At 36.0% G+C, this 26,213-nt stretch overlaps 1 protein-coding gene across 1 annotated transcript; it reads left to right on the plus strand.

Moving 5' to 3' along the window:
* The first annotated feature begins 10,121 nt into the window (after positions 1-10,121).
* Positions 10,122-11,720, plus strand: LOC130993905 (uncharacterized). Its single transcript, XM_057918941.1, has one exon. It carries the CDS (start codon positions 10,122-10,124, stop codon positions 11,718-11,720), a length of 1,599 nt encoding a protein of 532 aa, XP_057774924.1.
* Positions 11,721-26,213: the final 14,493 nt, after the last annotated feature.

Below are 26,213 nucleotides of genomic sequence, written 5' to 3' on the forward strand. Positions count from 1 at the left end.
GGATAGCCTTCTAAAAGCATTAGCTGAAGCCTGCAATGCAAATGTTCTGAAAGTGAAGGAACTAGTAGTTAGGCCCTCTGTTTTAGCCGGCGCAGGCTTATTCTCCCGCTATCCTTTGTCCGCTGAGGGTATTATATGTGTTATTTGTATTTCATATTGATGTCTGTTTTGTTATGTGCCCATATTTGTGCTTTTTATCTTACTGATGCTTGTGTCATTTCCTGAAATATATTTCTGATGTGTTTTTCGTATTGGTTAATTTGTGCTAGGTATGGATGCGTGGAAGACAGTCGAACACGGTGTCATCTCTAGTTTCAGCTTTGTTCAAACAGGAGTTGGCCCCTCTGCTCCAGTTGCACTGACGGTTGGCAGCGCCGCCCAAGTCATCGTGGCGGGTTCTTCAGCGTCTCGTCAACCCCAACCCGTTCATCCCTCCCGCAGTCCCCCTCAACTTCATGATGAGGAGCGGGATGATGAAGATACGGGGGACAACATTCCCCTGGTACAAAGAAAACGAAAAGGGCCTCCAGCTTAACATTCATACTTAAATCTAAATGAGTGAAGAAGGCGTTCAGATTAACCTGTGTGATTGAGAACGAAGAGAAAACTTGTAGATGAAGAACTTCTAGATTTCTTAAGATATTATCGCGTGTCCATAACGGTGGATTACATGAGGTATTTATAGAATTACATTAGGGCGGAGGGTAAAACAGACTTTACAGGTCACTCACGTACTCCACATACGGTGTACGATCGCGAATCACTATCTATCAAAAACCTCTTCTAACTAATTTGCAGCTTTATGATGAACGTGCGGTCATCCCATCAGCGCTGGTTGCTTTCACCCTTCGTCCGCGCTGACTTTGTCTAAATGAGCTTTTGTCCGCGCTGACATTCGTACAGAACGTAATCGAACTCTTCGTCTGCACTGCCGTTTGGTCTGGTCTGCGCAGCCGCCCCTTTAGTTCTTGCTCCAGCTAGGCATACTCCATTTTCTGAGTCTTCTTCGGGCGTTATCTCGAGGCCGATCCGCCCTTTGACCTTGTTGATTCTATGTGAGTTTTAGTCTGCGCCGCCCGTTGTCTGCGCCGCTGGCTCTTCTACTTGTGATTACTTTTTAGCATATCTACGCTTTTTAAACCAAGTGTGACTTGAGCCAAAGTCGGCACTGCGGACTCTCGCTTTCATGTTCCTTCCCTTAGAATAGCAGTGCTGATGAGATCCTTACTCCTCATCACCTCTGTCCCACCTTTTTAGCATCCATATTTTCTTTTTTATTCGTCCTACATTTTAGTATTCATTTATAATTTTAGTAAAAACAGGCGGGACCCTTGCTCCACCTTAATTATTTTAACACTCACATAAAAGGTGGTTCCACTCACAACAAACCTATTTACTTTTTTTTCTTTCAAAAAAAAAAAACAAACCTAATTACTTTATTAAAACCCGTATCATTCTCAAATGGATACTAAAACTTGGGACGGAGGGAGTATATATATATATATATATATATATATATATATATAATGATATCTTTTTATGATAATGTCATTTTATCCCTATAATATTTTTTATCATAAAATAAATAAGAATACATAATATGAAAAAAATTAAAATATTAAAAATAAGAAAAAAAAATACTATAAGTTGAAAAGATGTTTAAAAAGTTAATATATAGAATTGGTCTCCTAAAAAAATATGGAATTGGCCAATTTTTATGTAAAAATACAAATTTACCCCTAACATTAAAATTGAAAAATTAGCCTTTTTTTTTTCCTTTCATCTATCTCTCTCTCCTAGCATAATCGATTCAATAGCTTCCACAGTCCAAAGAGTGCTCTCTATATAGGGTCGTGTTCTACAGAAACAGATTTTATACAGGAAAATCAGAAACATTGAACATGGTAGTAAATGCTGTTGAACGTACAAATAATTTTTTGAACTTTTGGGGGCTGAGGGGTTCAATGGTTGTTCATGTTCAACACAATTCCGCGCTGAACGTTGAACGAACGAACGCTAACCGTTAGATTAGATAAGATCAACGGCTGAGATTCCGTCTCCTTTCTCTGCCTATATTTGCGTTTCTATAGAACTTTTCCATATATATATATATATATATATATATATATATATATATATATATATAGGAGCGCGCTCCAGTGAGACCCCATAATTTTCGTGAAACACTAGGACAATGAATAAGACATATAATACTAATGAACAAAACGTATATCTAATGAACAAGATGTATATACTGATGAAAAGTAAAATTTAAAAAATTCGTAATGAATAAGACATATATACTGATGAACAGGGCCGTATATACTGATGAACAATGTAGTATATGCTAATGAATAACAAAATTTAAAATATTCTGCTCCCTCCAGGATTCGAACCCTATGAAAAAAAATCACCCTCCAGATACAATATCAGCCATAGGATTGATAAAATAAACGCACCAGATCGTGCCCTAGATCTCACTAAAATTAGGGGGTCTCATTGGAGCGGCCCCCTATATATATATATATATATATATATATATATATAGGGGGCCGCTCCAATGAGACCCTCTAATTTTCGTGTAACATGAAGCACAATTTGGTGCGTTTATTTTATCATTCTTATGGCTGATATTGTATTTGGAGGGAGATTTTTTTTTTCGTAGGGTTCGAATCCTGGAGGGAGCAGAATACTTTAAATTTTGTTATTCATCAGTATATACTGCATTGTTCATCAGTATACACTGTCTTGTTCATCAGTATATATGTCTTATTCATTACCAATTTTTTAAATTTTGTTTTTCATCAGTATATATATTTTGTTTATTAGATATACGTCTTATTCATTAGTATTATATCTTATTCATTGTCCTCATGTTACACGAAAAATAGGGGGTCTCACTGGAGCGCGCTCCTATATATATATAGAGTTGGGCTAAAATAAAAACAGTTTTTTTTGTTTAAAATAGGAATGCATATCATCCATTGATTATAAGAGATCCGATGGCTGGATTTTGTCCTATTTTGCAGATCCATTCTACACGTTTATATAGCATGGGGATATTCATGTAATTTTAATATTTATTAAAATCGTTAGATATGATTTGGTATTTACTTGCATGATCTTTCCATATCAAACCAAATCTTATTTCCCCTATCACTTAATCTAATCGTCTTCCACTTAACCAATTATTCTAAACATATCTTTTCATTGCTCAAGAATAAAAATATATCTTATGCAAATATTGCTTCTATCATATTTTTGGGAATTCTTCTAAGCAGTTTCTTCTTACGACATGATTTGCTGGAATTACTAATTACAGATATATTGCATGAATCACGTTATGTTGCAAAACTAAATCAAAAATTATCTTGCATGAATCGCCCGTTGATTCAGCATGAATTGCTCGTTGATTGAGCACGAATTTTCATTAGATTTTAATCCGGCTCAACTCATCTAATCTGAATTTCATGCAATGATCCGTGTGATTCATGCGATTAATATTTTCATAATTCCCATAATAGTATAATAACATGAATTAGAATGCATTTTACGATTTTTTTTCATAGTATTATTTAGGATTTTTTATTAATTCAGAATGCCTATAGTTATTTGATTGATATTGTCACGACCAGACCTAATTAAGGATAATTAAGCCGGGGAAATCGTGACTAATGGAGGGAGATTAGAAGCGGGGTAGAAAGGGGATAATCAAACAAGGAAGGATCGCATTTCATCATTTAACAAAAGGGATATTTATAATATAACAGAAGTTTAGTCGTATAGACTCAAATAACTAGTAAGTTCAGATATCTCTGACTTAGCCAAATAAACATAAAACTTCTGAGAACGCAGCGGAATATGATTCTGATTACATGTATGAAGACATGTAACCCTAGAGTTCATTAATACATAATAAGACAAAAGAATCCCGCTCGTCACTTCATCACCATCTGCAGCTGCTCAACCTGCACATTTAGAAATATATGCAGGGCTTGAGTACAAAAGTACTCAGTGGGCACGTATGCCTAAGTATAAAATACATGCTTCAAAAATTATAAATTGTCATGCCATCATAACAGTACAGCAAGGGAGTTTTTCACTAAAAAGGCCCAAGCTTACTAAATTCATTTGTGATTCTTAAAGTTCGACTGCAGTCTAAGTTCTCTTGTAATCTATCATATCTGGAACTTTGTGCCGGAGAGGTGGCCACCTCTCACGGTCACTTGACCGGCCAACCCGCTAGATGACTCACGGCCACTGGTGTACACTAGCCCTGGCAGGATAGCTATCAACTGCTCAAGACCCGAATTCGATTACATGATTAAAGTCACATCAGATAGATATCATACTGAAATTTAAACATTTTATGGCAAGACAATATTTGAAATTACTTCAATTAATTTAGTCATGAAATAACTTGCTTGAACGTAATATTTAAACTCATTTGATATATATGAAAGTAATGCCCACCTGATATAAACTTTCTGTGGTACAGTAGTTCCTTGACTGATTATTAATCTCGTGCTTGACCTTTATTACGAGAATATAAATAAGATACTGCTCAAGTAAAATCCTCAAATAATGAGAATACAGAATTAACTATGCATGATCTATATGCATGAATTATTATTCTGAAATAATAATCAAGGAATTTCCATTGTTAATCCAAGCTATCGGATTTAAACAAAAGCTAAGTCTCGTTTCATGAAGCCGGATAATTAATAAAAATTTAATCCGTTCTCTTAGGGTGTTCTAACTTAAATGGGATTAAAAGATCTCGCTCTATTTAATCGATTAAAAGAAAATAACTAAGTCGGCTCATTCGCTTAGTAATCTCGTAAGAATTAATCGTAATTGGGCAGCTGTGTCTAATTAACCGGGCCAAACAAATATGACTTGAAGTAATAATATAAGTCAAATAATTAAAAGGCTCAACATAATACAGCCTAATAATTAATTAAGAAAAGTGGGCTTGAATTAAATAAATCGTGGCATTCCAATAATTAAATTGAAAAGTTTAGTTGGAGTAATTCATGGACTCAAGTAATTAAAAAAAAATTTAGGGCCCAGTTGAATAAATAACCAAGGCCTAAAGAAAATAATTAGGAGGCCCAATCGGAATAAAATAACAAAGCCCAATGAATTAATTAAATTAGGCCCAATGAATTAAACTAAAGCCCAAGCAAAATAATTGAATTAGGCCCAATTATAATAAATACAACAAGGCCCAAAAATAAATAATTATGAAGCCCAAAGAAAATAAAATAAAGGCCCAAATTTTCGGCCCAACTCAAGCCCACTGTAATTTAAAATAAAATCGGCCCACTGAAACGAAGCCCAAATAAGGAGTCCAACATAATTAAATAAACTCCGGCCCAATGAAATGGCCCAATGTAATGGCCCAATTATTAAAATCAATAAAGTCCAACTCAATTAAATGAAGTCCATACAAATCAAAACAACAATTAAATCAAAGCCCATATAAATAAAATCAGAGGCCCAATCAGTAATTAAAATCGGTCCATATAAATAAATTCTGAAGCCCAATTCCTAATTTAAAATCGGCCCAAAATTAATAAATAACTCAGCCCAACTCAAGCCCACTGAAAATAAATAACAAAGCCCAATAAATAAATAGGAGGCCCAACTCAATTAAATTAAAGCCCAAAACAAATTGGAGAGCCCAACTCCAAATACACGGTTCTCTCTCTCAGCAATAATACACTCATCTCTCTCTCTCTCGGTCACACCCCATACGAAAGTAAATCTCTCTCTTCTTCTCAATTCTCGTTTCTCTCTCTCTCGCTAAGTTCCGATCGAGCTCTCTCTCTCTCTCAATTCATGGCTGCCTCGTGAGCTCCACCGCTGCTCCGAAATCCGGCGAAGCAAACTCGCCCGCCGCTGTGCCCAATTTCCGCCGAGGCCATCGTTGTTTCTCCTGCCGGCAGCCTCTGCGCGCGCTTGATCTCACGCCACAGCAGCGCGCTCAGCTACTGGAACGACGAGATCTCCGCCTTCGCCGTCACTGAGAAACCGGCAAGCACCGCCGCCGCGGCTCTCTCTCCGCTCACCACCAGATTCGCCTCTCTTTTCTCCCTCGAAGCTCCTCCCTCACAATTTCAGATCTCCCTGCGTCTGGACGTCCGCCGCCTCCACAGCTCCGTCGTTGCTGCTATCTCCGGAGTCGCGGCCTGGAGTTGCTGCTGCTCGTTCGGTGGTCAGCGGCTCGTTGGAGGAGCGCTGCTGTTGGCCGCTGCTGGTGGTCAGCCTTCTCCCTATCTCTCCCTCTCGATCCGGCCTCAGCCGAAGCGGGTGCCGCCGCCGCTGCCGTCCGTGGAAGACCGGCGAGCGCCTCCTCTTCCTTCCAAGGTCGATCTCTCATCTGATCTCTCTCAATTCAAAACCGGCCGCTCGGTCTCTCTCCTCTCACCGAGATTCTGTTCGGCCATCGACTGCTCCGGCCGGCGTCGTGGCTATTCTGATGCAGGCGAGACGACGAGAGTTTTCTGCCCGTCTTCTTTTTCTGTTCGGCAGCAGGTGATCCGCTGCTCCCTTGGGCAGCCGGCCCTTCTCTCCCCTAAAGCTAAGTTCGATTCTCTGCTATTATATTTCGATTCATGTCACTACATGATGGGAGTTCTCATGGCTTTGGTTCTATGTACAGTGGTAATATCTCAATGTATGAATCATACTATTTCTGTTGAAGGCCATAAATTATGTACGCATATGTGATTTGCTGCCCCTCTGTAATATACTTCAACCTATATTTCTGAACTTCTAATACATGATGCGTGGGGTGAAATGTATATGAAGATAGTGAACTGAGATAGCATAAAATACCTTGAGGTATAGGTGTTGGTTGGCTGCTGTGGGTGGATTGTGTTGGTTGGCTGCTGTGGGTGGATTAAATGGGAGGATTCTGAAATAAATGATATAAATCATACTTGTTTCTTTCAATAAATGCAGGTTGCAAATGTAAGAAGATGAGGGATAAATGCCAAGGTTTACCTTAGAGCTTATGGCAGTGTATCAATGTTCTTTCTTACTCTTGGATCTTTGGGTATTATCTGCACTGGAATGGCTGGAACAAATTTGCGTTGTTGCTTTTGTAATTGCAGGTGAATAATGGAGGAAGGTGGATGAATGAAAGCCAAATCTCACCTTGGAGTTTCTGGCAGCAGCTTAGACTATTTACTTCCCTTGGTTTGCTGGTGATTAAGGGAGTGTTTTGGATGAACTTGTAGGCTAGGAAGGCAAAGGGGCGATGGAGTGCACTTGAGTGATGAGTGGTAGGAAAAATGATGAGTGATGGGGGAAAGTGATTGGGAAAGAGTGAATGGTTGGGGTGAAAAATGAGTGGTCAAAGATTGATGGAAATAAAAAGAAAAAAATAATAGAGAAGAATTAATGATGTATTTTCTATGTCTCGGTGATTCCGTAACTGAAATAAAATACTGGCTTCGATTCTGCTTGATACTGTATTTACATAAATCTCGATTTCGACATGTGATATCTCGCTAAAATCGATAAGTTATATAATGAATATAAATTAAATCCGCAGATTTAATTAACTCACGAGTCTGAAATAATCCACAACTTGAGTAAGAATAAAATCTAATTCCATCTCGCTTAAATAAATAACGTGACTTTGCTAAGTCAGTTATAACTCTGAAATAATATCATTGACTGCTTAATCAATATAAATTCAGGATCATAAGCTGAATTCATATCAGAATAATAACCATTTTCATTCACTGATGAACATAAATAAACACTCATTACTGGATTTAATATTTATAAAAGAGCGGGTCACTACAGATATGTAGATAACTTCTTTATTTTTTGTTCGTATCATGTTTCATTTGAATTCTGAATCTGCATTATGTCCCATTTTTTAGGAAATACAATTCATCTGCATTTTCATTTCTCTCACAAATTATAATGCCTTTCTCTTTCTTCTGAGCAAGGTAAGCTGCAATTCACAATATCGATGCAATTGTTAGACGATGATAGAGGTTCACAAAAAAAAATAATGATTCAAACATCACAAACACAAGTTAACATCATTTGCTGAAAAGTATACATACTGGTTCTTGCTTCATCAGCACTGGTTCATTGAATACAATATATAATTCACCCACTTTATTTGGTTCATGCACAACCACCAACTAATTCAAATATATAATTATAGGTTTTAAAAATATTACCAATGGATCATCCTACATTTAGGGAAATATTCACGTGATTCATGCAGAATAAATTTGTAATTCATGTAAGGGAAATAGGCAATACATATAAATAATCTAAATCTCGTGCTTTCGCTGATGATGAAATTCATCATGGTGTTATTGATGCTTCTCAGTCTTACTTACCAGTTTGTGAGGAAATTAATTTTTTTTCCATTATTCAATACAAAATGAAATTCGCTGGAAAAAAAAAAAACATACAATCTAGTTACACAACACCAAAACGCTTAGTAATTGTAAAAAAAGAAAATCGAATCGCAAAAATTCATAATCGCTGCGATTCCAAATCAAAACTCACCAAGGGTTTTGAGGTTTGTTTTCACCATTCCAAAAAATCTTGTTGCTGGTAGTACACCAATTTACTGTCTTGTTGTGATTTTGTGATATGAATTGCTGTTATGATTTCAAAAAACTCACGCGCTCAACCGCAAAAAGGAGAGAAATCGGCGAAAGTAGAAGTGAAGAAAACTTATCAATACTTATTCATATATTTTGAAACCAGAACACAAATCGGAAAACACATTCAAGTGTTCATATCCAGGTCGCATCGAAAAAAAAATGCTCATAAAAAACGAACCACAACATCAACATATACATACCAGCTCTCTTTGATTTGGTAATCGCCATTAAATATGTAAGATTCTGGGGTTTTTTATAGCTTCGATACTTCTATACGAATTGTCATCTCCCTGCGCAAAGCCAAGAAAATTGTATGAATCTTAGTATAATTCGCCCTCGCCACAGGAAATGAGGAAAGGAGAGAGTAGTAAAAAAAAAATCCTAGAACCTTAGTATGAATCCCCCCTTTCTCCGCAAACCTAAGAAACATGTATCGTTGCCGCAAATGCTGAAATGAGAGAGCTCGGAATTCAAACCCTCCAACTTCCAATTCATACACTTAGAAATAATATTTTATTAATTATTCAAAGATTCGTGAGATCAAATCATATTCTTTGAGTTCGCAGAGAAATAATATGGTAATTTAATTTTCAATTAAACGGGGCGCTATTTTCGGAGGGAGGTTGATGAAGATAATCAGCCGAATTGTTTTTGGACAAAAATATCCTTATCGGTAATATCATGTATGAATCATAGTATCTTATATCTTGAACCGATCAAATATTCACAATATAATCTGGACCGCAAGATTAATTAGATCTATGGTTAATATTCATTTCTATTTTAAATACTAAGGGGTGTTTTCATCCTAGCCCAACCCCCCCAAATTTTGAATTTTTTTTATAATATGCATATTATTTTTATTTTAATATATATATATATATATATATATATATATATATATATATATATATATATATAACATAGGAAATTAGAAGCTGAAAACCCTTACCAGTTACTCCCCCAGCCGCTGAAACCAAAAAAAGAAAATTAAGAAGCTGCGCCGCTGCTCCGCCTCACACCACCACCGCCAGCCACTGCTCCGCCTCGCACCACCACCACCGGCCACTGCTCCCTGCCCCCAGCCGCTGAAACCAAAAAAATGAAATTAAGAAGCTGCACCGCTGCTCCGCCTCGCACCACCACCGCCGGCCACTGATCCCTGCCCGTCTCGCACCACCAGGTCCACCACCGCTGGAGAAAACATAGAGAGGTGAATTGAAACTTTGAATTCAAAATGCAATTGAAACTTTGAATTTGTTGAGTTTTTTTTTGGGAGTGTGTTCTTGGAATGAGTATTTTGAAGACTGATGGATCGACAGAATTAATGCAAGTAAGAATTTGTTGATGCAATTCAAAACATAATTTGTTGATGCTATTTACTATTTGCTAATAGTTGTTCAGAATATTAATTGCATATTTTAAAAAATCAATTAAGTCATAAATTGCATATTCAGAATATTCAATTCAGTAATGATTTTATTAAGTTATACTTTTATTTTTATAGGAAATGGAAGGGGTGAATCTTCATCTGCTTCAATTGCATCTATTCGTGGAGCAAATGTAGAAGTTGAAACAAATTTTGAAGAATACGTTCGTGATCCCGGATTAAGGCGACCAATTGACGAATTTGATATTGCTATTCGAGATCAAATACGTAGAGAGTATTTGTCTATGGGTCCTTGTCAACTAGTTGGGCATAACTATCCGAAGACTCAATTCGGCAATCAATTAAGGAGTTTTCAATATGTATGGTATCAAAAGTTTGTGTGGTTAGAGTACAGTGTAGCAAAAGATGCTTGCTTTTGCTTTTGGTGTTATCTATTCAAGCCCGAAGATAAATCAAGTCGGTACAAAACAGATGTATTCACCAAGACGGGGTTTACCAATTGGAAGAAGGCTTTAATTAAATTTGTGGTGCATGTTGGAGATGCGGATAGTTGTCATAACAATGCTAGAGTACAAGTTGAAGCATTTACAGATCAAAGACATAGTGTGGCAAATATGTTTAGATCAAATGCTCGTGAGTTGGATGTTGCTTATCGCACTCGTTTGACGGCTTCATTGGATGTGACTCGTTTTCTATTGAAGCAAGGATTACCTTTTCGTGGACATGATGAGTCAACTACTTCTTTAAATCGAGGTAATTTTCTTGAGTTGCTTCAATGGTATAGTGATCATAATGATGTTGTTTCCAAAGTTTTGGGTTCAAATGCTCCTGGCAATAATCAAATGAATTCCCCACAAATTCAAAAAGATTTAGCGCGTGCTTGTGCTTCAGAGGTTACACTTGCTATAATCAATGATATTGGGGATAAAGTGCTTACCATGTTGGTTGATGAGGCTCGAGATGTTTCATTGAAAGAGCAAATGGGAGTTGTTTTAAGATATGTGAATGATAAAGGATGTGTAATTGAAAGATTTATTGGAATTGTGCATGTTGTTGACACTTGTTCACATTCTCTGAAAGATGCTCTTAGTGCTTTATTTGTGAAACATGGTTTATCACTATCAAAATTGAGGGGTCAAGGATATGGTGGAGCTTCAAACATGAGAGGTGAGTTCAATGGGTTGAAAGCTAATCCTTATGCTATGAACATTCATTGCTTTTCACATCAACTTCAGTTAATTGTTGTTGCTGTTTCTAAGAGTATCATGGTTGTAAAGGACTTTTTTAGCTATGTTTCCATGATAGTAAATACGACTGGAGCATCTTGCAAAAGAAAAGATCAACTTAGAATGTTAGAACATGAGAGATTGGTTAAAGAACTCAATGATGAAGTAAGGATGACTGGAAGAGGCCTAAATCAGGAAACTAGTTTGGCACGACTTGGAGATACTCGATGGGGTTCACATTATTTTACTTTGCTTCGTTTATGTGCTATGTGGCCTTCAGTTGAGAAAGTGTTGGAGAATATACGTGATGATACCACTAGCTATGAGGTTAGAAGTACTGCAAGAGATTTGCTTGGAAAGATGAATAATTATGAGTTTGTTTTTGTGATGCACTTGATGAAATATTTGTTAGGAATGACAAATGAGTTGTCATTTGCCTTACAAAGAAAGGATTAAAATATTGTGCAAGCCATGTCTCTAATTGATACAGTGAAAGCTCAATTACATGACTTCAGAAACACTGGTTGGGAGATAGTTTGTGATGAAGTAAATTGTTTTTGTGAGGTGAATGCCATTTCTTTGATTGATATGGAGGACGCTATAACTCGACCTGGTTATAAAAGACAGAGCATCACCAATGATCATTATTATCGTGGGAGATTTTTACTGAGGTATTTGTTTTAATTTTCAATATTTAATTCATTTTATTTGTATGAAATTTTCATATCATAATAATAAGTTGTTATTTATTCTTGCAATGTTAGGTTGTTGATTTAATCATACAAGAGATGAATAATCATTTTTCTGAAGCTAGCACCGATCTACTTAGGTGCATGGCATGTCTTGATATGAGAAATTCTTTCTCTCAATTCGACATTAATCAACTCATGTGTTTCACTACATGGTATCCTGAAGACTTCTCGACATGTGATTATTTATATTTTTTACAATTATTTCGTAATGTCTTATTAATGTGTACTTTTAACAGGTGATTGTTTATGTCTTCAACAAGAACTCCGTAATTTCATAGCATTTGTGCGCCATCATCCTCGCTTTTCTACGATCACTGATTTGGGAAGTTTTACTCAGGAAATGGTTCAAAGTGGCAATCATTTAATTTTTCAATTGGTTTATCGAATGATTGAGTTGACATTGGTTTTACCTGTTGCCACTACTTCTGTTGAGAGAGCATTTTCTGCAATGAAGATTGTCAAAAGTGATTTGCGAAATCGTATGCAGGACGAGTGGATGAATGACAGTTTGATCGTGTACATTGAAAATGATATTTTCTCAACGATTGATAACGAGAAGATATTGCAACGTTTTCAATCGATGAGTACTCGTCGCAATCAGTTGTCATCGCTTTCTCAAACAGAAACAAGTAGCTCACCAAGTATTTATTCTTAGGTTATTTGTAATGTATTGAAACTTTTTTAGTTATGTTATTTGGAATGTATATTAGAACTATATTATCTATGAAAATGTCGTTATTATTGTAATTATATTTGTATTTTAGTAAAAAATGTCTAAAATGTATTGAATGCCCCTAAAAAAAATCGGGGGCAGCCCCCCCCACCAAAAAAAAAATCCTGGCTCCGGCACTGTATATATATATATATATATATATATATATATATATATGGATGAGATCAAGTGAGAACTACATCTTTTTGTGAGAATGGGGAACCAATCACAGCCTAAGTCATGAACATCGTTGTTCATGTGCTTATGTTCATGTATTTTATGTATTTGTTCATGGTTCTCCATGAACATCATTGTTCATATGTTTTTGTTCATATATTTTATGTATTTGTTCATCAGTTCGCACATGAACAATCGTTGTTCATGTCCAAATAAAGGGTTGTGATTGGTTCCCCATTCTCACAAAAAGATGTAGTTCTCACTTGATCCCATCCCTATATACACACACACACACACACACACACACACACACACACAAATCTTTAGCATCTTAACAATTTGCATATGTAATGTGGTGACCGTTGCTCAGGACATCATATGGAAAAGCTCAAAGCAGCTAATGCAGGAAACGACACGCTCATGTATTAATTGAGTGCAGGTCCGAGGAACTTTTTGTTGTCCCCTGCAGGCCTCACGTTGTCTGCCTTCTATGCAGTAGTCATAAATGGTGAGTTCTCGCAGTGCAGTGAGGGTGTGAAGATGATTATCTTGAGTATTCCATTGAAATCGCCCATGTTTGCCACGATGAAGATCCCAAACATGCTTGCAAAGAGGGAGGCAAACGCCTCTTTTCGGGTTGATGAAATAAAACAATAATATCTAGTATAGGTAATATATGAAATTAGTTAGACTTGAGCGTTTTAATTTTGTTTTAGCTTTTCTTAGCTCAGAATTCTGTGGAGGATGAATCCAACAATCACGGAAGCGACGTCGGTAACGTCTGGATCGATGAGCACTAGCAACCTGAAACCACTAGCAACGTTAGAGCCCTCCGAAGAGCACCGGTGGGGGTGTCGATGGAAGGGCCTCCGACGCTCAAGTCAGTAAACAATTGTAATAAAAATCGTATTGAAAGCAATTGAAAGTAAATGAAATAGTGAATCGGGTCGATTTAGTAGACGGAGTTGAAGGCGATTGAGCAATGAGCGAGGGCCGTTGGGTCGTCCCGGTTGATCTGATCACCGGAAAACCTAAGGCTGGGAGCGTGGAGGCAGAATAATGCTAGAGAATGTGTCAGAATGAGAATGATCGTAAGTATCAGTCTGAGTGTTAATGACGGCGTGTCTTTTATTGTGTTAGTGAGGAAGTATTTATAGATTATGAGACTGAGGAGGTATGATTAGGGTTAGGGTTTGTTGGAATGTTCCTTGAAACCCTAACAGTTCCGACTTCTTCGGGGTTCACTTGCCGTAACCTTCGTTTGACCTAGTCAGCCACGTTGACTAGGTTTTCGTAAGCTTATAATCCAGTTTGTATACTTTCGTGTTGAACTATTTACTATGGCGCTGCTGCTAAAGCAGAGGGATCGCGCCACTGCCGGAGCAGAGGAATCATGCCGCTGCCAAAGCGGAGGGATCGCGCCTCTGCCAGAGCAGAGGGATCGTGTCGCTGCCAGAGCAGAGGGATCCCGCCTCTGCCAGAGCAGAGGGATCGTGTCGCTGCCAGAGCAGAGGGATCGCGCCTCTGCCAGAGCAGAGGGATCATGTCGATGCCAGAGCAGAGGGATCGCGCCTCTGCCAGAGCAGAGGGATCATTTCGCTGATTCCTCTGGCGAGGACTTCGCTGACTCCTCTGGCGAGGACTTCGCTGATTCCTCTGGCGAGGGTTTCGCTGATTCCTCTGGCGAGGACTTCGCTGATTCCTCTGGCGAGGATTTCGCTGACCTATGGTCAGTCGGATTTTATCCACTACAAATTCTAATTAGAATTTGGCTTGCATTGATGGTTTTGACCGGATGGTGTTTTTTCGGCGGTGGTCGCCGAAACTCCGGTGAATTGTTAACCGATATATGTGAGTTTGTATTGTTAATGTTCTTGAATTCACAATCAGATCTATGAATTCACAACGAAAACTAGAATTTACAACCAGCTCGATGAATTCACAATTGAATTGTTAGTTTTGGTTGTGAATTCGAGTTCTAAAACAAGAATTTACAACCAGTTTGATGAATTCATAATTGAATTGCAAGTGGTAGTAGTGAGTTTGAATTTTAAAATTTGAATTCACAACTAGAAATAATGCTAGTCGTGAATTTGAGTTTTAAACCTTGAATTCACGACTAACAATATTTCTAGTTGAACTTTAAAACTTGAATTCACGACTAATACTATTTATAGTTATGAATTCAAACTTTAAAACTCGAATTCACAACCAACACTAGTTATTCAGTTGTGAATTCAAGTTTTAAAGTTTGAATTCACAACTAAAATTAGTGCTAGTTGTGAATAAGTGTGGCCAAATTTTTTTTTACTATTCCAAAGTGGCTATTTTCAAAATCCACTCTAAAAACAAACTCACATGTAGAAATTGATCAAATAATATAATTTAATTTTAAAATTTACCATTTTAATTTGAAACCTGGTAAAGATGCTGAATTTGAAGAATTTTGATGAAACCTGGTACTTGGATTAATGGGTTCATGGTTGGTTGAGTTAATCTTGTATCTAACATTAGTTAGGGGTAACCCCAAATTAACGGCTAACTTTGAGACATAATTGGTGAACAAACGTGTTGTTTCCACGCCAAGCTATTTGAATCTCGCAAGAATGCCTTTTCTATATATTGGAAAGGTTTTTGGAGTGAATTTATCATCTAATTTTTTAACTCTTTAATTATGATTTAATCCTTTTTTTAATAGATATGGAGAACCTTTATTTATATATAGTTGAACTCTTTAATTCATTATTTTTCTTTTAAAACTAAATATTTTATTCTCAAAATATAAATTATATATAATTTTTATTTTCTTATAATAAATAAATTGAGCTAATTATGACTTAACATGCTTATTAATAACAAAATTATATAAAGGGTAAAAATGGTGCTACTCATTTTGAAAGATAAATTATAATTATTTTTATAGTGATAAAAATATCGCAACTAACACGGTGTAATCGTAGTATAAATAACAACCGAGTATTGTATTTGTTGTTGTGTCTTGAATTTCCCGCTTCACAGTTTTGGACTTTAAGCCCAATTTGGATATTTTATCTCAGTACTATATATACTTGAGATCTGTAATCTGTAACCCTAGCCGCATAATAAAATCTATTATCCTCTCTGCCCGTGGATGTAGCCAAATTGGTGAACCACGTAAATTTGTGTCTTCTTTACGTGTTTTGTTTTGATTGTGCTCTATAATCCTATTCTGTCACAACAGTAATCATAAAAATTGATAATCGAAAATACTCCAAATAATTATAATAAATACTACTGCATTATCCAGACAAGCGGAAAAATATGATTGAGAATAAAAATAAGACGTAAATAGAATAAATAAATGCAAGAGAATAAATCAAATAATAAAGGTACTAGCCCTAGGGAATGTACTATCACTAATTAAATATATGCATTCCGACTATTGATTCAATTATCAATTGTAATCCAGTCCTGCTGAAAAATTATAGTCATGTTCATAATCTTCTCTAACGAACAACTATGAAAGTGATTAATATATTCCTTACCACATTCAAGTCTCAAGAGAATAAACTAACTCTAAATAGCACACAAATAATAGCTTTCTAAACCTATCACATTTAAATCTCAAGGTAAAATTATACTCTCTCCGTCCACAAAAAATAGTCCATTTTGCCATTTTGGGATGTCCACAGAGCTGACCGCAGAGCTTAACGACATACCAGAGCGGAGGCTCCAGAGCTGACCGCCAGAGCTATCACGCCAGAGCTGTCCGGATCTGACCGGCTTCAGAGTTGCCCGCCAGAGCTGCCCCCTCCAGTTCTTTCCGCCAGAGCGGATTTCCTTGCCAGCGCTTTCCGCGCTGTGCTGACCGACAGATCTAACCTTGCAGAGCTGACCGACATAGCTGACATTGCAGAGCTGACTGCCAGAGCAGACCAACAGAGCTGACCCACAGCGGAGGCTCCAGAGCTGACCGCAGAGCTGAACGTCATATCCGAGCGGAGGCTCCAGAGCTGACCGCCAGAGCTTTCACGCCAGTGCTGTCCGGAGCTGACTGGCTTTAGAGCTGCCCGCCAGACCTTCTCGCCTGAGCTGCAAGGCAGAGCTTCCTGAGCTATCCGCCTGTGCGGATTCTCCTGCTCTGTTTCTCAAGAGCTGTCCTCTTGTTTTTCTTTTTCTTTTGTTTGTTTTTCCACTTTTTGTGGTTCTGTTCCATGGCACACATCCTTTGGATTTCCTTTGTGATTGTGTCTTTGGGCCTTGTATTTTCCTTGGGCTAGCCCAATTTTTTTCCTTTCTCTCTCTTTTTTTTTTTTTTTCAATAAAATTTTCAATTCAGCAGATGTCCACAAAAATTAGTCCATTTCCATTTTTAAAAACTATTTATCACATGGTGGTCCCTATTCTCCACTCACAATATAATTAATTATCATTACAAACACTATTTTTTAAGTGGGGCTCTTTCTCCATTCACAATACAATAAGTATTCTATTAAAACTCGTGATGTCCACCTTTAGGACTATTTTTGGTGGACGGAGGGAGTATCATTCATTCCTTAATCGGTTGACCAAATTATCACATTTAAGTTTCAAACTGAACATCTAGACATGCAAATTATTGACCAGGTAATTCACAAGAAATCAAGCACTAGAAATCATGAATCACAAGTTCGAGGGCAAATTGATATCAATAAATCAAACACACAAATTCAATCAACTACATACAAACCTAGAATCAGAAGAAAAAAAAATATAGCCCAACATAATTAAATAAATAAAAGACATAATAGAAAAAAGCAATCAAAATAAATAAAATTGATAAAACCCGTAAATAATCCTGAATGAACAGCTTGAATCTTGAATCTTGCAGAAAATAAATCTAATCTATAAAATCAATAAAGTTCTAAGTCCCTCTTAAAAAAAAAGTTCTAAGTCTAAAAAATGATAAATACAAGGTGAAAAGATGTGTACAATAGGTCAACAAAATAACTTATATTTAGGCATAAGGGATAAATAGAGTACAAAACTCAAAAATATTGATAAAAAATTTCCTAAAATTCGAAAAATTGTGTTGGTCACTATTCACTGCTGCGCACAACTTTCTTGTTTCGGTCATATCTCTCTTGCCTGAACTCCGATTTGCAATCCGTTTGCGCCCACGAACTCGCATCACAATTATCTATAAGTTACTTTCAGACCATGCTTCCAAATTCAACTTCAATACTTCTATAGATTTCATCAAAGTACGAGCAAGTATCATATTTAACAAGAGAAAGCACAAAACAATCATCAAACGCTCAATTCTCTACAAAATTGACATAATAGAAACATTACAAACCATGAAAAAGTGAGTGTTATCAATAAAATCCAAAAAAAAAAAAAAAACTCACATTTCACAAAATATATAAATTATACTATACATTTAAGACTTTTTACACTTACGCCGAGCATTAGTACAATTTTCAGTAATGCTCGATTGTTCGATTCGCAGTGGTCGAGTATGTCGAGCATTAGTGTATTTTCTAAGAATCGACTATTAGTATTCGATTACTTGACTCGCATTAGTCGAGCATTAGAACATTTACCACTAATGTTTGACTTGCAATGGTCGAGCATATCAAACAAAATTCGCGATTTGAGTAATATAAAACGAAAAGATGAAGTTTCGAATCTATTAAATAAGAGTAACTTAATTTGTCCTTTCAAGCTAGGTTTTATAGTTTTCTATAAAACTGGATATATATATATATATATATATATATATATATATAGGGTGCGGTTATAGTGAGAACCACAATTATCGTGAGAACATAAGAACCAATAAAATTACTGCATCTGCTATACAAATTAATGCATCCGCTATTGAATTTAATGCATCCGAAAAAAATAATTTTTTTGCCCTCTTCAGGATTCGAACCCAGCACCTGCATCCATCCACCAAGATGATGCATCCACCGTAGATCTTGATGATCGAATGGCTTAAAATGGTTCTCCGTTCTTATTTAAACCTCTCCCTATATATATATATATATATATATATATATATATTAATCTTTGAGAATGGATAAAAACAGTGGCAAAATTCATGATTTTCAAATTGGGGGCGCGATAAATAAACATATTTAAAGTTTTTAATTAAATTTGGCTTATATATTGCTTTGAGATTATATTTTTAATTTGAAGTGCAAAAATTAAATCTAAAATAATTTATAAATATTAATACTGCTAAAAAAAGTAACTGCACACCTCCATGCATCAAAGTGAATTCGTCACTTAGATAAAAGTGATCAATGATCATCAAACCCTTATATAAATATAAGTTGTACAAGAAATATTCTCTCAAGAGCAATCTGACGATTTTGCTCAAATTAACTTAAAATATTCTTTTATATCAGTGATCATAACGAAAATCAATTCGAATTACCGAAGTTTTATGGCGTCGAAATTAAAAGCAATTCCATGCACCAATAGTCCCCAATATATTCGAGTAATTCCATGGTTCAAATTTAACGATGTGATGAGTGGAAATCCTTGTGCCAATCAAAGTGGCAAGTGGAGTCCAACAAAATGCCGAATGCGTTAAAGAAGACGTCGACTCCTCTAAATAGTGATACTTTTTTTAAATGCCAAAATACAGAAAGAAATGTCATTTAATGGCTAATTTTTTTTTTAAGAATATTTGAAGGGGGATTTGACCATCCTGTATTTAAATATACATAAGGATCACATGTATAAGCGAACATGAATTTCCGTTGGTAGAAATACAAAAATGTGTATCAAATCATATGAGAAATGCAGGCGAGTCTGGATAAAAATTAATTCTTGAGCTGACAACTCATTGTTAATTAGTTGCAATGACAAAATAAGTTTAGGTAACAAACCTTTTGCATACCATAAATTACACAACTTATCTAATTTGCCAATTCATGAATTCGCAACAAAAAGCAATGCAGTCAATCTGCTCCCTTAACACGAATCACTAAAATAAATAAAAAATAGAGGACATGTTCGCCTTTAATAGGCAAAATAAATTGGCATTATTATTGGTATCACTAAACTACTTACACGAATTGACTCTGAAGCTTTCACTTCAAATATTATGATACCTAGCTACCAACATATTTCAAAGTAATTTTGTATTCCGAAAATTAAAAAAAAAATCAAGAACGCATGAAGCATAGTCAAAAATATATTTTCTCTCAAAAAATTGAAAAACAATAAAATACAAGTACCAAGTACTTAATTAGCTAGGTAAAAATCGTAATCAACTTGAATTTTAAGGAAAATATTAAATAAATTTACAATAGTTTTGTGGAAAACGATGATACCCATGACTTGTGGAATGCATATTCAAGTGGATTAATTCTGAACAAGCTGTATATTTATGTGTATATATTAATTTTGTTGCTAACTTATTTAATTCTTACTTGCCAATTCAGTTTCCTACTTCTTCGAGTCACTCTTAGAGTCTTAGTAGTACCCTTTGCATATGACATTAATTTCATATATGCAGTTTAAGAAGAAACATCATTATATTTGATCCAACATATAATATACAAATATTAACAATTAATGCTCTGTTGCTACATTACTGAACAATACCTTAATTTCCTCTTTCTATTTTTCTTTTAATTGTAAGTAGATAACTATGCTATCATTTGTTATTTTGTTTGGTTTAGACAAGGTTTTACGTGACAAATGACTTTGCTTTAATCTTATTAGGTAATAAAATTAGTTGTATACATGTGGTAGCTGGAGGGTTAAGGAAGGAAACATGTCTTAGTTAGAATGCTTAAAATACAAATGCTATAATTAGTATACAACTATTGAGAAGATAACATAATTGCTGTTTTTATGTAGTAATTATTGTATATTTCTAGAGACACAATTCCTGCATCATGGTAAACTAATTTCAAGAAATATTAAGCAATACACTGAATCATGAAATTTTTTACCTTGTTTTTTTTTTTTTTTTTTACTGTACTACTACACTAGTTATTATATAGTTACATTCACAAAGCTAAAGAAGCACAGCACGTTATAACTTTGTTATTGAAATAACTTTTAGAATTACTTTTCGATCCATTTCTCATTGTTAACGAAAACATAAAACAACTTTCAAATTAGCGCGACATAGTAAAAGGCAATAAATTTAAATTTAATAATCATCTGAAGTTTAGCTTTTATAGAGCTCGCATATTTATAAATTTAATAATCATCTGAATTAACGTCATAATTGTCTGTGTTACGAGATACCGGTAGATAATTTCTTGTTGAAACCAATTTTTTTTAATAAACAACTTTAATTTAGTACTAAAAGTTGGTCAGCATATCTTTTGAGTTTCTTTTTTGTACTGGCCCATTGTTGTTCGCATACAATGAGCAAGATCCTCACAAAAAGAAAAGTTGCAGAGAAATTAAGCTACTTAATCAGCACCGATTACAAACTACGTGATGTGTTTTGTGTGTGTGTAGTGATTTGAAGTCGGTTTAAACTATACATTTAACAGCATTTTATTCCTTTTAAAGAAGAAAAAGTAGTTGGTTCTTGGTAGGTGAAATTTATTAGGAAAGTGGGAGGGAGGTCTTTTTTGGTTAATGAATTCCTAGGGGAAGTTGTATTTAAGTGTATAATACTTTATGCTGATTGTGATCTATCAACGAAAAAAAAAAACAATGATAAAAAATATATTGTAAATAAAGAAAACGAAACACCCCAAATACTCCCTCCGTCCCAGATCAGCTTCTTTTTGACATCAGATTTAAGAAATTATTTTAAGTGTGTTTGGTAATAAAGTGAATAAGTGATAATATATCCTTGTTTGTATTTATTCGATATAAGAAAATTGATCAACTTAGTTGGGACGATCCAAAAAAGAACAGTGATCAAGTTAATTGGGACGAAGAGAGTTTTAGCTATGATTTTAATATCAACAGAAAAGGTAGTGTTAAAAGGGTAAGTTGAAATCTTGACCAGTTCACTTTTTCAATTTGTTTTTTCATTAAGCCTATAGGGAATGTTATAACTAATAGATTTGAATTATTAATATCGTGTAGAAATGAATTCCCTAAACATCTGAAAACTAGGTAAAGTAGTCTAGAATATAGAGGACAAAACATCGAAGACAAATTAGTCGAAAAGAGAATGTTTGAGTTAGTTAGTGAAGTCTATTTTCAGTGCAAAGACGTTAGAAGAAGAGAAAGTCAACAAAGAAAGTCAAGAATAAAAATTGAGTATTATCCCGTGTATGTGGTTCATTTTCCTTTATGGTACAACAATCTAGGATTCTGACCTTTTCTTTGGTTTCTATAATTTTTTTTTTTTTGAGGAAATTTCGATAATTATTTTGGTAGTGCAATTGCATTGGTATTCTCACGTAGACTTTTACTTCAACTAGTGAATTAAATTTCCCTTAATTTGCTTCGACGTAAGAGATATATATTGAGCTATATTGGTGAGTTCATGTCCTCCCAAATACTTGATTGAAAGCTTTTAATTTCTTATTGAAATAATATGCTCATTTGGATGTAGGCTTGAACAATATATTCCAAGAAGGTAAGAACCCTTTGGATGTAGGCCTGACCCAGATCCATTCTTTCGGGTCAGGACTCGAGAACATGTGAATCTAATGGATTTGGACATGAATCTCGTTTTTTTGGACCTAATGGATTTGGACCGGATCCTGACCTAAGTAAAAAAATACGGATATGGATTTGGACCAAGCATGATTCAATCCAGGTCCACATCTGGAGTTGGTGATGCTGCTGCATGTCGGTGGTAAGCAGTCGACGATCAAGAGATTGAGCACGTGCGAGCTGACAAAGTGTAAGTTGGAGCCGATGAGTACGGGGGGCGGTTAAGTTGATGCCGGGGGTGGGTTGCTGAAATTATAAATAAAAAAATAAATAAATAAGGTACAGATCCACCCCTGAAGTACAGGGTGCAATTAAACCCAAACGTTAACGAACACTTAACGGCGTTAGGTCAGAGGGGGGAAATTATTCGATTTTAATTAGTTTAGGGGTTTAGTTGATACCCCTTCGACTATAGGGGGCCAGACGTGAAAAGGGTCACCACGACGGGGGCTTATTTGATACATTTCCCAATTTAAAACACTAATTAACAAAACTAATTGCACCCGTTATTTTTCTTTAATCATCCCAAAAAACCCTCATTTCTCAAAAAATCAAAACATTTTCACAACCATACTTACATAATTTAAATTTTAAAATAATTTAATTAATTTAACTTTAAATTTAAAATAAACATAATTAAAATAACTAAACTAATTTATTATTTTAATTCAATTTCAGTTTTAGTTAATTTAAATTTAATATTTAAATAATTAAAATAATTTTATTATTTTAATTGAATTTAAGATTTAATTAATTTAAATTTTATATTTAAAATAATTTAACATAATTTTTATATTTCATTATTTTAATTAAATTTCATATTTAATTAATTTAAATTTTATATTAAAATAATTTAAAATAAGTAATTATTTGGTCCCAAATATAACTATTTATGATAAATTTGTTGGAATTTGTCGGACTAAATTGTAGATTTAGAATATCTACGTCTCGAGCACACAAATGTATTTATTATTTTGTTTTAGAGTTGGGATGAATGAGCAATTAATTCTAAAAGTTTGATGCTTGAGTATGTGAGAAATAAATGTGTCACACACTAGAATAATAAAGAAGTATAAAGTCATTTAAAAGTGTTGTACCATTAAAAAGAAACAATCAAGTGTGCACCACTATGATTTACCCTAACTAATGAGTTTTTTATGGTAGTCATTTTATGGCTAGCCCAATTTTTTACGAGGACTGTCTAAGTTCGTGCATATCGCACTTGTTGCATGGACACTTTAATTGAGGCGCATTATAATTTGGGTGTGTCTGTTCAGACCAGGGTTAAGATTCGTGCCTGTTCGGGTTCAACCAACTCACATATTCAGATTCGCACTTATTCACATCAGGCCCCCTTCCACTTATAAATAGAGGTCCCCACCATATTAGAAATATACCATTCGGCATACTGCTTCGACGTTTTCAAAAAATCTATCATTATATTCATATAGTTTGAGTCACAATATATCAAAGTAATACTCTCTCCGTCCCACGAAGCATGACCAAGTTTCCTTTTTGGTTTGTCCCACGAAACTTGGCCAGTTTCTAGAAATGGCAAAAATTAAGAATAATTAGGGGTTATAACTATAACTAATTAATGGGCTAAGCCATCTCAACTAATGACCCAAGTCTCCCCCGAAACCCTAAATTGAGCCCACTTGGTTTCTGCCCCCTCAAGTTTCCTCTTTCTCGCCCAAGCGCCGCTCCCCCTAAGTTTCAGATCTAGGGTTTTCTTCTGCCGCTCTATCTCGTTTTCTGCTACCGCTCTCTCCTATACGGTGGGTTAACCCTCGCCTCACCCTCACCCTTGTCTCGTCCCATCGCCGGCCCTATGCAGTTCGCTCTCCCCTTCATCGTCCCCCCCACCGCGATTGTATTTGCGAGCGGTGGGCTCGCCGGTGGCGAGGCAAACGAGCATCCCTCGGCCACCCTCCGCCTCTCCAAGAGGAGGTATGGTAATTTACGGCGACCTCCTCCCTCCGTCTCCATGCCACTCCTTCCTCAGCCACCTCCTCCCAACTCCTTCGTATCACTCCATCGCCACCCCCCGTCCACCGATCCATATTGGATCCACGGTCGTCTTCAACCATTCGAGCTAGAAGCTGAATTCGACAGTGATGATGAGTATCCCGATGGGCTTGGGGTCGCCAGCGGCATGGAGGAAGCATGGTGCGAAATTGGAGAGGAGGTGATGTCGCCCATGGATTTCTCCCCTGTCTATTTCTCTTGGAAGCCAAGCACGGAGGCGTGGGGCGAGTGTGTTGCCATAGCCGATAAACAATGCAAAGAAGATGGTTTCTTATCTCTTGATGAGGTGATGTCGTTCTAATTGTTGCTTTGAACTTGGTGGTACTCTAATTTGGTGGTGCTCTAATTTGTTTGGTGGTGCTCTGATTTATTTGCTGGTGCTCAAGTGCATCAGTTTTGACTGGACGAGAGTCTCACTGAACTATCGGTGATGACTAATATTTTAATGCGGAACAAATGGAATTAGCGAACTGATGCTCCTGACAAGCATCAGTTAACATTCTTCATCGGACTGAAACTTTGAAGCCAACATTAAATGCTCATGCATCCGCATTAAATGTAGAGATTTTGAAGATCGTCCTTTCTCCGCAGAGAATTCCTACTTGGTGCAACCTTTTAAGAGGCACCCTACCTGATGTACTTTGAGACGCCGTTCTTCACCAAAATAGAAACCTCGAAGATCGTAGCCTCAGCCGGATTCAAATCTACCACATCACAACGGCATAAATCTTGAAGACCCTCTCTCCAACGGATCTATTCAAGACTTCGCCTATAAATAGAGCTCGAGGAACACTGCAATCTTCATCGATTCAAACGCACAAGCTGAAACTCTGCCAAATTTGCAACTCAGCCTTCAACCGCCTTCAAAAGTTTGAATCGAAGAAGAGAATCATCAAAGCAAAAATCAGATCACTGATTACTAATATTCTCTTAGTTTCTTAGGCATCCCTTGTATTATCCAAAGCCTAAGATTTTGGTTACTTGAGACTCTGTTCTCGGTAATCCTAGTTGGAAAAGATCAAACTCACTTTTCAACCGAGCGAAAAAAGTGTTTGAGAATAACGGAGTTCAGTCTAACTCCAAAGATCTTAGCGAAGCGCTGTCCGGGCATAAGTGTGTCTTAGCGTGCTAAGAGTGAGCGAGAAATTCAACCTAAGGTGTTGGTGGATTTGATGTGCACCTAAAGCATTAGCCTAGAGTGTTTGTCAGATTAATCATCTGACCGTGGATTAGGAACATTGTTTCCGAACCACGTAAAAATCCTCGTGTTCTTATCTGCTTTCAGTTATTTTCTTTTTGCGTAATTGTCATTATCAACTGAAACTGACTAACTGAAAAGTAAAACTAAGAATTTTATTTGTGACATTCTTTTCAAAGGCTAATTGAACCAAGTTTAATTTCCATTGCCAGTGCTATTAGTCTAACTGATAAATCTACGAATAATTAGTAAGATTCATAATACTTCTCTGTTTTCGTTCAAATTCGACTGAAGCCTTATCTGGACTTAAGTTGTCTAACTAATTCATATAACTGAAGTCATCCACTGATAGTTTTATCAGTATCAGTCGCTAGCCTCTTTTCTATTGAAAACTGTTAAGTTCACATTTCTTTTCATACATCAGTTTTTGCAAAGAATTATCCTACAAGTATATCCCCCCATACACC

The sequence above is a fragment of the Salvia miltiorrhiza genome, chromosome 7 (assembly GCF_028751815.1).
Source record: "Salvia miltiorrhiza cultivar Shanhuang (shh) chromosome 7, IMPLAD_Smil_shh, whole genome shotgun sequence".
In the NCBI taxonomy this organism is placed as follows: domain Eukaryota; kingdom Viridiplantae; phylum Streptophyta; class Magnoliopsida; order Lamiales; family Lamiaceae; genus Salvia; species Salvia miltiorrhiza.